Source organism: Gasterosteus aculeatus, chromosome 17, assembly GCF_964276395.1.
Source record: "Gasterosteus aculeatus chromosome 17, fGasAcu3.hap1.1, whole genome shotgun sequence".
NCBI classification, from domain to species: domain Eukaryota; kingdom Metazoa; phylum Chordata; class Actinopteri; order Perciformes; family Gasterosteidae; genus Gasterosteus; species Gasterosteus aculeatus.
The window spans coordinates 2291352-2304046 of NC_135705.1; the positions used below are offsets into that span (position 1 = coordinate 2291352).

Here is a 12695-nt window from a genome sequence, read left to right on the forward strand (position 1 = left end):
ATTAGGTTCATGCTGCCGGAAACGCGTCCCTCCACCTCCCCACCTCCGCCCGTCTCCATCCGCTACATCAACTTATCCTTCTAGCAGCCAACACCGCCAGCAGATCTCGCTGCTTCTCCAAGCATCGATTACCAATCTCCCTGCGCCAAAAGACCCTGAATACTTTATCATCTTAATAATGAACACGTATCTTCCTGTATCCGACTGGCTGCATCACTTGAAGCCAGTTTGTTTCCGGCTGAATCGTTTAGTTTTTGCGTGTGATTTCAATGAATACTTTTGAGTGTGTGCATGTTCCTCACTGGAGGAGCAGGTGGCTCCGTATCGTCCTGGCTCACAGTCCTCGCACGCCGTGCCGTGGAAACCCTCAAAGCAGCGGCACTCCCCGTTGCCAAGGTTACCGTCCTGACACTCCCCGTGATTGGAGCACCAGCTGCCGATGCCTCCCGGGCATTTGAAGCACTCGTGGCCGTAGTAACCGGGGCAACAGGAGTGATCCTGCAGGAGAGACATCGGTATAAATACTATTATTATCATCATCATCATCATCATCATCTTCATCATTATTAAGCCCTTTTTCAGGACTTCATCTGTCGGTTTAAGTGATGTTTCTTCAGTCATTGTGGCATTAATTAAGATTCATGCGACCATGATGAAAAGAGGCACAATTCCGAGGTGTTTGTCAGCTGGTCCGCAGAGGGAACGCTACCAACGAAGAAGAGGACACTAGCGCACTGATGGCTGCCGCGTCTCCTTCTGAGTTTTGATCTGTTGAATTAGTTTAATGTAATAAAAACATAACACTAAACTATACACTATGTATTGAAGTTCCTTCAGAGGGTTGTATAATTAGCGCTCATTGTATCGTAACACAGTGGTGGCGTTTCTTAGCATTTGCTGTCATTGGAGTTATATTAAGCTATAGCTATAAGCGCCACGAACAAACCTTGGTTAACCGAAGACATTTGATGACACAGCCCGGCACCGACACCCTGCGGGATCCGACCCGCTTCCTGTATTTACAGTTGGATTTCATGTTGTCCGGAAACTGCTTTTTGATCTGCAGCAGAAGACACATGAAACACACACAAAGCGACAACACCATTCTGACTCTATGTCGTCTTGTTTATTGGGACCTGCTCATAAACACATGGCTTCCAGCTGCACAGGTGTTCATGTTATTGTCCCCCCCCGTTCATAGATTTCTTACTGGTTTGTAGTTAAAAAGGCACCGAGGTGGTCCCTCGCAGGCTGCGCATCTTCCCTGGAGAACAAACAGGGAATAAGAATAAAATGTGTGGACAAATAAACTACTTTGTATGTCAGTAGGTGAATAATGCTTCAAATGTAAGCAAACTATATATAATAATAGTAATATATACATATATAGATATTATGTGGCAGACGTCAGACTCAGAGATCCTTTGCATCGATCGCTCCTCCACGGCTTCCTCTTGCTAACAGGTGGCACTGTGGTGCAAATCCTGCATCACAGCAATTATGATCGAATGACTTGAGGAAATCAAACTGATCTTGCATCGGTCTGATGCCATCATATAAAAACGGCATGAACGGCATTTCTTATAATCTATTCCAACAACAAAGAGAGATTCATCTTTGAGGAAGCTACTGAGAGGACGGACTGCAGCAGCTACGTGCGCTAATAAAACCCCCTTTAGATGTTTTTCTCTCTGGTCCTTGATGCTCGACGTCCTCGGCTATGTTGTGTAATGCAATATCATTTTTGGCCCAGTGTGGATTTCTGCCCAACACGGTGCAGAGTCAAATTGCCAGCTGGAGGAATCATTACACCCCCCCCATCAACCCTCCCTCCATCCTTACCTGGACCTGCAGGTTGACCTCCTGGCTGCATCGGTTGCGGTGGATCATCAGGACCTGCGGCAGCACGAGGATGACGCCGCGCTGCGTCTCCGTCACGCCGCCATCGAGGGGAACTTCGTTCACCGCCGTCTGGAGGACGAAAAGCAAATCAGCATCTTTTTGTTCCCCTGATTGATTTCCTTCTTTGCGGGCAGCTCAGTCTCTAGTTTCTGACGTAGCTGACGGAGGGAACTCCACTCAGCGGAGCCTCCATCAGAGAACCGACTGACCACAATCACTGTTTTTTCATACAAAACACGGAGCTTGTAAGTAATCATATTCAATTCGCGGTTCTACTGAGGAATCTCGTTTGATAAACAACAATAGGTTGATCATTTCTCTGCGTTTTGGATTTTTCGTAGAGAACATCTGAGACGTGTGACTGAACTGGGTGAGCGGAAGTGCGTTCCTGGCGTGCGCCGCTGTGGTTACCTGGTTGTTGTGGTTCAAGTGGAACTGGACCTGGTAATCGGCGCCCAGCAGCGTGCTCTTCAGCGCGCCGTCCGACAGGTGGTCGGGGAAGAGCAGCTCGTTGAGAATCACGTGGTACTTGAACACATCGGCGTCCTGGACAAACGGAGGAGGAGCGTTTAGGGACAACCAAGAAGTTGCGAAGGGAGGACGGCGTGCTTCAAGACGACCACCGAGATCATTTTCAAACCAATCAAGACCAAAATCGTAGTCAGACGATGTTTTCCGCCTCTGCACCTCAACACACTAATACAATAACAGCCAGAGACACCGAAATCTGGGATCCATACAGTACAATCTGTTTCCTAGGGATTAACGACGAATGTATGAACTGATTTAATTTACACATTAATGGGGTATTATATTCTCTCATGTCTCTGACTGACCAATCGAACCTTCTGTGTGAGTAAATAAGAACGAGGACGTCCTGAGCGTGGACGACGTGACTCGTGCCGTAGCGTCCTTTCTGCCGTTGGGTCGGCTCGTATCACCTGGACCTACCAGGAGGGAGGAGTTAGTGGTGCTGAGGTGCTGCCTGATGGCCTCGTCTGTTGGCAGCAGGAGCGTGAAATCCAACCCGCTGAGATCAGCTGACAGATTGTACATCTGTGAACACACACACACACACACACAGAATCACTATTAGAAAGCACTAATAGGGTTGAATTTAGACAGAGGAACAGAGGGGCAGATATCCTACCAGAGCGTGCTTTGCAAACAGAGTGAAGGTGGAGGAGTTGAGGAAGGCCATCAGGGTGGGGGGCTCGGGGGGGAGGTCTGAGCGGGATGGAGCCAGAATCTGATCCCACCCGAAACGAATAAACGACAGTCAGGGTTGCAGTTCATCGGCACCAAAGATACAAAATGAACCCTCAAAAGCGCCTGTGGAGCTTCGCGTCGCGTTTAAGGTCACATTTAATTATCTGATGAAACTGACGAAGTTTTGACAAATTCCTTCACACTTAGAAATGAGGAAAAGCTTTGAGGACGACGACGCACCGGTTTGCCGAGTGCACCGGGTCTGGGCTCCTTCCATGAGGACTCTTACCTGGTCGACGGCGTGGATGTAGCCATTGATCGCAGGCAGGTTGGGTTTTTGGATGGACGAGTTTCCAATGCGGACCACCTGAAACAACACACAGTCTGTTCCTGTTCATGGTTCGTTTCTGTGTTTGTACGTTGAGAGCAATAAAAGAACCCTAGTCAAACCCCCCCGGTTCTGATAATTGTAGCTCAAATAAAGACCATTATGACCCATTTAACCCACAAAACACGGGACATATTGTTCTACCTTTGGTTCTTTACCGTATTATATTGGTATAAATAATAATGGTTGATAAACATTTCCTTCTCTGAGGGAAACCCTGGTGTGTTTAACGAGGCCTGACGACATACTCGCTGTGATGTTTGAGGCCGCGTTGCAGACGCGTGAAATGAGTGTCTGCACCAGGAGCTGAGCTTCACGCCTGCAATGTGATGCTAATACAATAAGCATTTAATGCTGCAATGTGTGAATTACTTGTACACTGTCAGCACTATATGAGGAGCTGCTTAGCCCTCAGTCCAGAGAACCAAGAAGCACAAGCAGGAATCTCCCCGAAAGAAGAAAAAACACTGATCCTCCCAGATGTAAATCCACCGTCTGTAACGTTCCCGACATTCTTACCCCGCTGCTGTTGCTGACCTCCCAGGAGGTCGAGGGGTCCAGGGTGGCCAGCTTGCGGCCCGCCATTGAGACCAGGTCTTCCACGGAGTAGATCCCCGGCAGGATGTGGGCTCTGCAGCAGAGGGGAAACTAGTTTCACCGAACACAAACTCAGATCTCCATCTTCAGGGTCTTCTTGAGGAGACTGACCGCAGGAAGTGAGGCAGGTGGTGTCTGCCGGTCCAGAACTTGTCCGGAGCTGAAGTCATGTTCCTCACAGCTTTATTGGACGGGACAAACACCGTGATGTTCCCACTCAGGTCAGCAGAGAGGTGACTGTACATCTGACAGCACACACACACACACACAGATAAAACATGAATCATCTTTGTGTCATATCGGCTAATTTATATCGCTTTATTAATGTAGTTTGATTTTTCACACACCTGAGTGAGTCGGTAGAACAAGAACAGGTTGATGTTCATGTCCAGCTCCTGCAGAGATTACATTTTTTCAGGCGTTTGACGAAGGACAGTTTGGAAACGGGGGACAGGGAGAGATGTTTATCGCATGGAACACAAACAGCTCCAAAAGACACGCACCTGCAGGATCGACCCGAAGCAGATGGTCCCGTCTCCGGCAAAGCCGTCGGGACAGGTGCAGGTGTGAGTCCCGCCCCCCTCAGAGGGCTGACACTTTGCCTGAGCGTGCAGCAGAAAGGGACCATGGGAAATGCAATTACACCGATCAATCCTCCCGTTTCATGAATGAGTTTACACTCATGAGCCAAGTGAACGTGGATGAAGAACTCGTGTGTCTGCATGCAGTCATGTCACGTGTCCTACGTGTGTGTGTGTGTTTACCATGTCATGGCAGCCTCCGTTCTTCTCCATGCACGGGTTAACGAGGTCACACACAACACCGTCCCCCATGTAGCCCGTCTTACAGACGCACTCACTCTGCAAACACACGGGCAGACAGACACACACACATAAACAGCGCTTACACAATATGTACAGCCCGACTAACTAGTAACTAATTAATAGACAACAGGAGATGATGACAGTAGCAGATCATAGACGTGCATCCCAAACAGGGAAATAACAAAAGGAAAAAGACATCATTTCATTGGCTGTTTGACTGACGATCAACGATCGCCGGGGCTTATTGTCCGTCATCGACCGCCGCGAACCGACCTGTCCGGGTCCGATGTGGTTGCAGTCGGCGTTGGGGCTGCAGCCCCCCCTCCCCTCCAGCTGACAGTTGTTGAGCTCCACGCACACTCTGCCGTCGCCGGTCCAGCCCTCCATGCACACGCACGAGGCGTTACCGGGAGCCACGTACACGCACTCCGCCTGCAGAGGACGTGACAAACCATCAGATCATCTTTTTTTCTTTCCGCTGAAGGGGATTCAGCTCGACTGTTTTGGACCGCAGGAGCTTTCCTTTTCTTTTGCTCAAAGTTGCTAAAGTTGCAAAGAAATTAAATCTATTTGGTAAATATGAACGTAATAATGTCTAATGTCAGATTTATCTCTTTGTATGAGGTTAAACCAACTTAAAATCCTATTCATGATTGAATAGATTGAACACTTTGCTGTTGGGATATTCAAGGGTGTGTATCAGATCATTTTGCAGTCAATGGGAAATAATTGACACACACACACACACACACACACCACACGCAGTAAGTCTCACGTTGAGGTGGCAGCCTCCGCGGCCGCTCTTCAGGCAGGGGTTGATGGCAGAACAGGAGTGACCGTCACCGTCGTATCCATCTCTGCACAAACACCTGGTGCGACGCACACAAACACACACTTTGAAAAACAAACGGCGCCGACAATTTCTTGCTGTTCAGACCGACATCAGTGCCGTCATGGCGACTGACGTGTCTCCAGCCACTGGCTTAGAAATGAAAAACTGCCCGCGGAGTAGAAATCAACAGCGGTAAAACTGGCGTGAACATGATCCCAACTAATACGAGCGGCGTTGGACGCGGTCGACCCTGCCGGGTTGTCGTGGCGACGGTGGGGCCTCACGTGGTCTGCAGCCCGCTGTGCGTGCAGTACGCGTGCACGTGGCAGTGCGCCTCCAGTCCGTCAGAGTTGCACGGCGTCGCCGCCTTGTCACAGTTTTCTCCGGAGAACCCTTCCGCACAGGATCCTCTCCGACACACGCCGCCGCTGCCTGGACGGTTGTCACACACGCCGTGCATGCAGCGACACACTGAAGACGCACGCACACACAAACACACACACACACACACATTATGTGGAAAAGGTCCTCGGTCACAGAAGCGGGTCAAGGTCACAACAACGTGCTGCACCAACGCAATTACTCCACAGTTACGGCGTCCGTTGCTCGCCGGGGGGCGGAGGAGATGTTACCTTCATCACAGTTTTCTCCATGCTTGGATGGATCCACACAGATGTGGCAGGCGAACCCCGTGACGCCCGTCTGACAGCTGCACGAGCCGTTGCCGTCCATCCCGTCAAAACACTGCGTGTGGTGGGAGGAGAGGGGGGATGTGGGGGGGGGGGGTGTGTATGAATAAAAAGCCATGAGTTGACAAACGCTGCGGGGACACGTGGCTCACCGTTCCTTTGTCGTAGCAGGGATGCTGGAATCCTCCGATACACGGCTTACAGTCCGGACCATAGAAACCTTCACAGCACTGTGGTACCTGCCTCCCCCCCCCACACACAAACACACACACACATACACACACACACACACACACACACACTTCATGACTTCATGTAAGACAGCGGCAAGCTTTAAACTCTGATGTATATCCCTGAAATCTGTTCCTCCCTGGGTGAAAGCTTTTGCACGTCAGTAAACCAGAACAATTGAGAACAGAAGTCATCTTTAACCCCGTGAACATCTTCTCGTTAGAAGGCGACGCGACTGAGTCTCACCCTTTTGGTTGCGTTGCAAAATTTGGCGCAGCCTCGACTGAGCGTGGGCCTGAGGGGAGACGTGACGTAATCACAGCCGACCTGATGTCTGTCCTGGAGACACACAGATTCAACGCCATGACAAAGAGGACACGTCTGAAACAAGCGAAAGGATTTCGCCGAAATATGGATTCAGAGCGAATGCAGGGAATTAGAATTCTTTGCCTCAACAGTGTTTTTCCTGGAGAACAACCTACATTCCCATACAGAAAAATAGCACGTTAGACTTGATTAGGTTAGTGTCACATTGCCTCTCTCCACATATTTGCTATTTTTAGTAAATAACACATGAAATCCCCCACAGGATGCAAGTGTTGATGATGTTTTACCATTTCAGTGGTGCCGTCTGGACATTTGGTGTCATAGAGGTAACTGCACTGAACACACGGACCCTGAAAACAAACCGCGGGGACGAAGAAGTTAATGAAAGCTGCTCGGTTGGACTTCATGGCGGCCTCCTGTCTCTGTTCTCCGCCCCGCTCTGCTCACCACGATGACTTCGCTGTTGATGACGTCACAGCGGTGGGGCAGGATGGGGAGGATGGAGGGCGGGTACAGAAGCCCGTCAATCATGTGGATGATCCCGTTGGACGCCACGATGTTGGTGCTCGCCAGACGGACGCCCTTTTCACCCAGTAGGATCTCACCCTGGAGAAAGAAGGCAGGGGGGACGGGGGTGGAGGTGTCTTTTCTTTTTATATAAACTGCTAATGTCCACTGTAAATAAGACAAGTCACAGAATGAGAAACGCTGTCCAACATCAGAGACACTTACGTCATTGGACACGCTGATGGAGACAATCTGATTGGCCATCGTCTGGATCTGCGGGAGAGCAGCTAACTCGTCGACCGTCATCTACAGACAGATTCCAAAACCATCATCAACAACTTCATTTCCCCTCAGAGAGGTGTCGTAATCAGCAGAAGAAGAGCATTTATTGTACGTCTTCTTCACAAGCAAAGTAAAGCAAGCATGTAGAACGGATGGCTCGGTGGAGGGTCGAGGGGTCGTCTTACCACAGCATGGGAGAAAACGTGGTGTCTCAGAAGCTCCTGAAGTTTATATTTGGCCTTGAAAAAGAGAAGAATATCATAAAGAATCCCTTATTATCCTGCATTAGCATGATGATAAGGCGTAACAACGGGGAGCTGGGGTGGTACTCGGTGTGAGATCTGGTTTGAGAAAAATACATAGTTGACTTTGTTGATAAAACCTGCATGTTACCTCCAATAATATCAAATCAAATCAACAGATGAAAACTGTTAACTGAACCTACTTCGTGCAGCATGTACAAGATGCTGCCGTCTCTGGATTTGTCCACAGCCTCGTTGGTGGGGACGAACACCGTCAGGGGACCGGGACCTCGGAAGGGGGGCGGCGACCCGCAGTTCTGCCACACACACACACAAACACACACACACACACACACATTGTCCTATTAGAATCAAAGGATTAAGCGTCAATTACTGGAAGTGAGGAGATTTTTCTTTCTCTTATTGAGACGTCTGCCATTGCTTTTGTGCGCTGGCGTTTGGAAGCCTAAAGGTGGCGGTTGGTGTTTTGGTAATCTTTGATTTCGGTGGCCGGCATCTTCTCTTTGTTGCAGTGGCAGTGATCTCATCTAGACTGCGGGACACAGTGACCTGTCAATCACAAGAGCCCCGCCCTTACGCAGCCCTCACCAAATGGTCTATTTGACTGTAGGGGGACAACAATTTACTAAACGAACATCGTTCATCGTCCTAAATCCAGACACCCGTGTGATGTAATTGGCCTGAAGAAAATACTCACATCCACCAGCGACAGGAAGCGGTTGTATTTCGGATCCTTGGTCAGAATCTCTCTGATCGTCTTATCAGCAAACTGGACACAAGAAGCAGAGCGAATGGGCGAAATTCATTTTGAATGACTTCAGCAAAAATGCTCCAGTGTAAGAATGATATGTGGTACTTTGTTCATTTCTTTCAGGGAGTTTTCCCGTTGGTGGTCATAGTTGAACTCACCTGTTCGTCTCGAGTAGACCTGTCAGAGAGGGTGGTTGTGATTGGCCGGTCGATGACGTGGATGATCCCGTTGGCCGCTGGCAGGTCTTCCTGGATGACGGTGTACGGCCTGCTGGGGTTATCCATCAGGATGAACCTCTAGGCGGAGCAGACAGAGACGCAGTCGCGGCTTATGCGCTCAAAGATGCACGAATACAGAAGGCAGAAATGACTTTGACCCCTCGTCAATCACCGGATTTCTTAAACTTTATGGAAACAAAAGTTTACATAAGTTTACAAATGTTTACATAAAATGTGCCTACAGGGAACGTTTCACTGAAGAAAGGAAACATCTCGATAGTTTATATATATATATGTAGTCTGTACTGTGTATAAAACAACGCAAAACCAAAAAAAACTCAAACACATGATCTCCCATCAGTCGACTTTATCGCCACACATTCTCCGTTTCTAATGAAATTCATTTTCCTTCGCCTCAAGGTTCAAGGTCACATGACTTGCAACAAGCTCCGCCCTCTCTGACGCAACACAGACCAAAAGGAAACACACAGTCAAGACGAGGCAGAGACGGACAACTACGTTCACAGACAACTACTGTGAAACGACCAGCGACTGCTGCAGCAGGGAAGACTGGAATTACTGGACTGAACACTTTAACCTGCTGCCGATTTCACACAGTGAACCGGGCGAGTCACGACTCAAAGCGAAAGCAACTCTCCACCCGGACAGACTTCACTTCCTGCTTGCTGCGTTTGGGGCTTCAGTCAAGGACAAAATGTCTTCCAGGTTGGACGAGGATCTCTGCTGTCCTGTGTGCTATGAAATCTATACAGATCCGGTTGTTCTGTCGTGCAGCCACAGCTTCTGCAGAGACTGTGTCAAGAACTGGTGGAGGGGGAAACAAATGCACGAGTGTCCATGCTGTAAGAGAAGATCCTCGAGGAGTGATCCACCTCGTAACTTGGCCTTGAAGAACCTGTGTGAGGCCTTTTTACTGAAGAGAGATCAGGGAGCTCCAGAGTCTCTCTGCAGTCTGCACTCTGAGAAGCTCAGACTCTTCTGCCTGGACCATCAGGAGCCAGTCTGTGTCGTCTGCAGAGAGTCAAGGAGACACACCGACCACAGATTCAAACCCATTGATGAGGCTGCTGAGGATCTCAAAGGGAAGCTCCAGAAATGCCTCAAGCCTTTACAGCAGAAACTGAAGCTCGTTGAAGAAGTAAAAAGAAACTGTGATCAAACAGCAGCACACATGAAGGTCCAGGCCCGACACACAGAGAGGAACATTAAGGACCAGTTCAAGAAGCTTCACCAGTTTCTAGAGAAGGAAGAGCGGGCCAGGATCTCTGCTCTGAGGGATGAAGAGGAGCACAAGAGTCAGATGATGGAGGAGAAGATGGAGGCTCTGAGCAGAGAGATAGCAGCTCTTTCAGCCACAGTCAGAGCCACAGAGGAGCAGCTGAGAGCTGAAGACATCTCCTTCCTGAACCACTACAAGGCTGCAGTGGAAAGAGTCCAGCAGAAACCCCTGCTGGAGGACCCGCAGGTGCCATCAGGTGCTCTGATAGACCAGGCCAAACACCTGGGCAACCTGACCTACAACATCTGGATCAAGATGAAGAAGATGGTCTCCTACAGTCCTGTGGTTCTGGACCCAAACACTGCCGACCCAGGACTCGTCCTGTCTGAAGATCTGACCAGTGTGACATCTGGAAAAGCACAGCCGCTTCCTAAAAACCCGGAGAGGTCCAGATTCTCCTGCTCCGTTCTGGCCTCAGAAGGCTTCAGCTCGGGGACTCACAGCTGGGACGTTGCGGTCGGGAACAACGAGGACTGGGAGCTGGGCGTGTTGGGGGACAACATCCAGACGGGCGGATGCCTACACTCCGGACTGTGGAGAATTTTGTTTTCCGACAGCAAATTGACAGCGCTCTCCACTTCGGATCAAGAGAAAGATCTGCCGGCGAAGCAGAAGCTCCAGAAGGTCCGAGTTCATCTGAACTTTGAGGAAGGAAAACTTTCATTCTCTGATCTTGATGCTGACGCAGAGATACACACATTCAAACACACCTTCAGGGGCACGTTGTTCCCGTACATTTACACTGAGAACTCCCTCCCACTGAAGGTTCTACCAGTGGAGATCTCTGTGACTTCAGGAAATGCAAAGTAAGAGGTTATGAGTTTAAAACTGTGATTTACTGCAGTGAGACAGAAAGAATATATACGTATCGACTGCAGACTGAGCTAGTACTACATAGTACATAGCGTGATAAATACTATGATGATGACAGTAGTACAAAGGGAAGGTGCCATGTTTCGTACGACTGACGTCTTATGAGTCAGAAGTACATCTCTAGACTAAGTAATTGATCAATAATCTATAATGCAAATAGGAAGTATTTATGGTAATGGGAAAGTGGAGGGCTGGATATTGCTTTTGGAAACCAAGATCAAAATAACAGGTTTTTTTTCAGTACAGTAAAAATGAATTCATCATGTGTACTTTTGTGCTGACACTGCAAAATGATGGGATTTGTAATTTCTCGCTCTAAATGATTTGGACGCACGTATTTGATTCTTTATTATTATTGTTGCATTAAAGAGACGAACATTTAGGAGTGAAATTAAAGCCGAGAGACTTATTGTTCATTATGCTGACTGATTAAAATCATCTGAAACAGGATGTTGGAAGTTATCAGTTATCAATATATAGTAAGACGTAATGACGGAAGGGGGTTTTAAATTGTGTGTGTTATGTCAAGAAAATCAATGAAACAAAAATATCTAAAAACCAAGTAGAAACCTGATTAATAAGATCTGTTTTTTCACTATATTAGGATTGTGGGACCAATACAAATTAAATTAATGGACATGCTTGTGATCAAACATCTAGACATCTTTAAGGAGTTTTCCATCACCAGGACTACAGAATTTGTTCCATCCAACGTTACAGTTTGGCTGCTGCGACTTTCAAACTTCAACATTAAAACTACTGTTTTAACATTTTAAGACGCTGGAAAAATAAATGTCTCTTCGAGTCACATCAGTTCATCAGAACTAAAACAATTTTAAATAGTGATATAGCATCTGTGAGTGAAAACCCGTTGCAGAGGCGGCGTTACCTTGTTGCCTTTGCTCCTCCACTTGGCTCCTCCGACCAGGTTTACGTCTCGTCCCTCCAGATCGCTGAAGAGGTGCTGACCCAGGATCAGGTGGTTTTTACACATCTGCTCGTCATTGACGCCCTGTGGAACCAGCGGAGGTCAGAAAGCGTGATCGTCCTCCTCTACCAGCGCTCTTCTCAAAGAAAATGTGAAAATGTTTGAATGGCCCCCCACACTCAGAGGGGTCTTCATCACGGGGACGAAGGCGGTGAAGGGCCCCATGTGGCTCAGCAGCAGCGAACAGCCTTTCTCTGGAAAAACACAAAACAGACTATTAGAAAAAGGGAAATTCTTGTGACGAGCATATTAATTCTTGTGTTTTGGCCTCACTGTTGTGTGAGTGCACATTTGAACAAATTCAAATCGGATGAACAGGAGAAAATATGTACATAATATTAAATAAAACATTACTTTTATAGAAGCTGCAAATATTTGTACGCCGATCCCTATCGCTAACCAATTGATTAACATCTGAATCTTATCTTTTTACTTTGTTTGCTTTTTCAGTTAAAGTAAAGTCTAATCAAAAAGTCGAGTGCTCAACGGGTCTTTCTTTTCGTTGTAATATTCC

At 48.1% G+C, this 12695-nt stretch overlaps 2 protein-coding genes across 3 annotated transcripts in view; one reads left to right on the forward strand and one right to left on the reverse strand.

Annotated features, from left to right (window-relative positions):
• The window catches only part of stab1 (stabilin 1), a 32897-nt gene that overhangs the window by 13984 nt on the left and 6218 nt on the right, over positions 1-12695 (reverse strand). For both annotated transcript variants that reach the window (XM_078092755.1, XM_078092756.1), the window contains exons 12-39: positions 12299-12375; positions 12083-12205; positions 8961-9098; positions 8749-8820; positions 8234-8347; positions 7974-8027; positions 7732-7812; positions 7447-7605; positions 7287-7349; positions 6919-7011; positions 6594-6680; positions 6385-6496; positions 6037-6223; positions 5696-5789; positions 5194-5352; positions 4861-4956; positions 4600-4698; positions 4444-4491; positions 4208-4341; positions 4019-4130; positions 3401-3478; positions 3053-3151; positions 2854-2958; positions 2314-2448; positions 1843-1971; positions 1211-1264; positions 947-1060; positions 303-498 (exon numbers count right to left, since the gene is read on the reverse strand). In XM_078092755.1, the coding sequence (XP_077948881.1) occupies positions 303-498; positions 947-1060; positions 1211-1264; positions 1843-1971; positions 2314-2448; positions 2854-2958; positions 3053-3151; positions 3401-3478; positions 4019-4130; positions 4208-4341; positions 4444-4491; positions 4600-4698; positions 4861-4956; positions 5194-5352; positions 5696-5789; positions 6037-6223; positions 6385-6496; positions 6594-6680; positions 6919-7011; positions 7287-7349; positions 7447-7605; positions 7732-7812; positions 7974-8027; positions 8234-8347; positions 8749-8820; positions 8961-9098; positions 12083-12205; positions 12299-12375 (3012 nt within the window). The remainder of the gene's footprint in view (positions 1-302; positions 499-946; positions 1061-1210; positions 1265-1842; positions 1972-2313; positions 2449-2853; positions 2959-3052; positions 3152-3400; positions 3479-4018; positions 4131-4207; positions 4342-4443; positions 4492-4599; positions 4699-4860; positions 4957-5193; positions 5353-5695; positions 5790-6036; positions 6224-6384; positions 6497-6593; positions 6681-6918; positions 7012-7286; positions 7350-7446; positions 7606-7731; positions 7813-7973; positions 8028-8233; positions 8348-8748; positions 8821-8960; positions 9099-12082; positions 12206-12298; positions 12376-12695) is intronic.
• LOC120835641 (E3 ubiquitin-protein ligase TRIM35-like) lies at positions 9379-12654 on the forward strand. The gene has a single exon (XM_040204734.2). It carries the CDS (start codon positions 9736-9738, stop codon positions 11128-11130), a length of 1395 nt encoding a protein of 464 aa, XP_040060668.2. The 5' UTR covers positions 9379-9735; the 3' UTR covers positions 11131-12654.

Excerpts from the sequence above, each read along its gene's own strand:
- LOC120835641 (XM_040204734.2), top strand. The coding sequence starts at position 9,736 with ATGTCTTCCAGGTTGGACGAGGATCTCTGCTGTCCTGTGTGCTATGAA.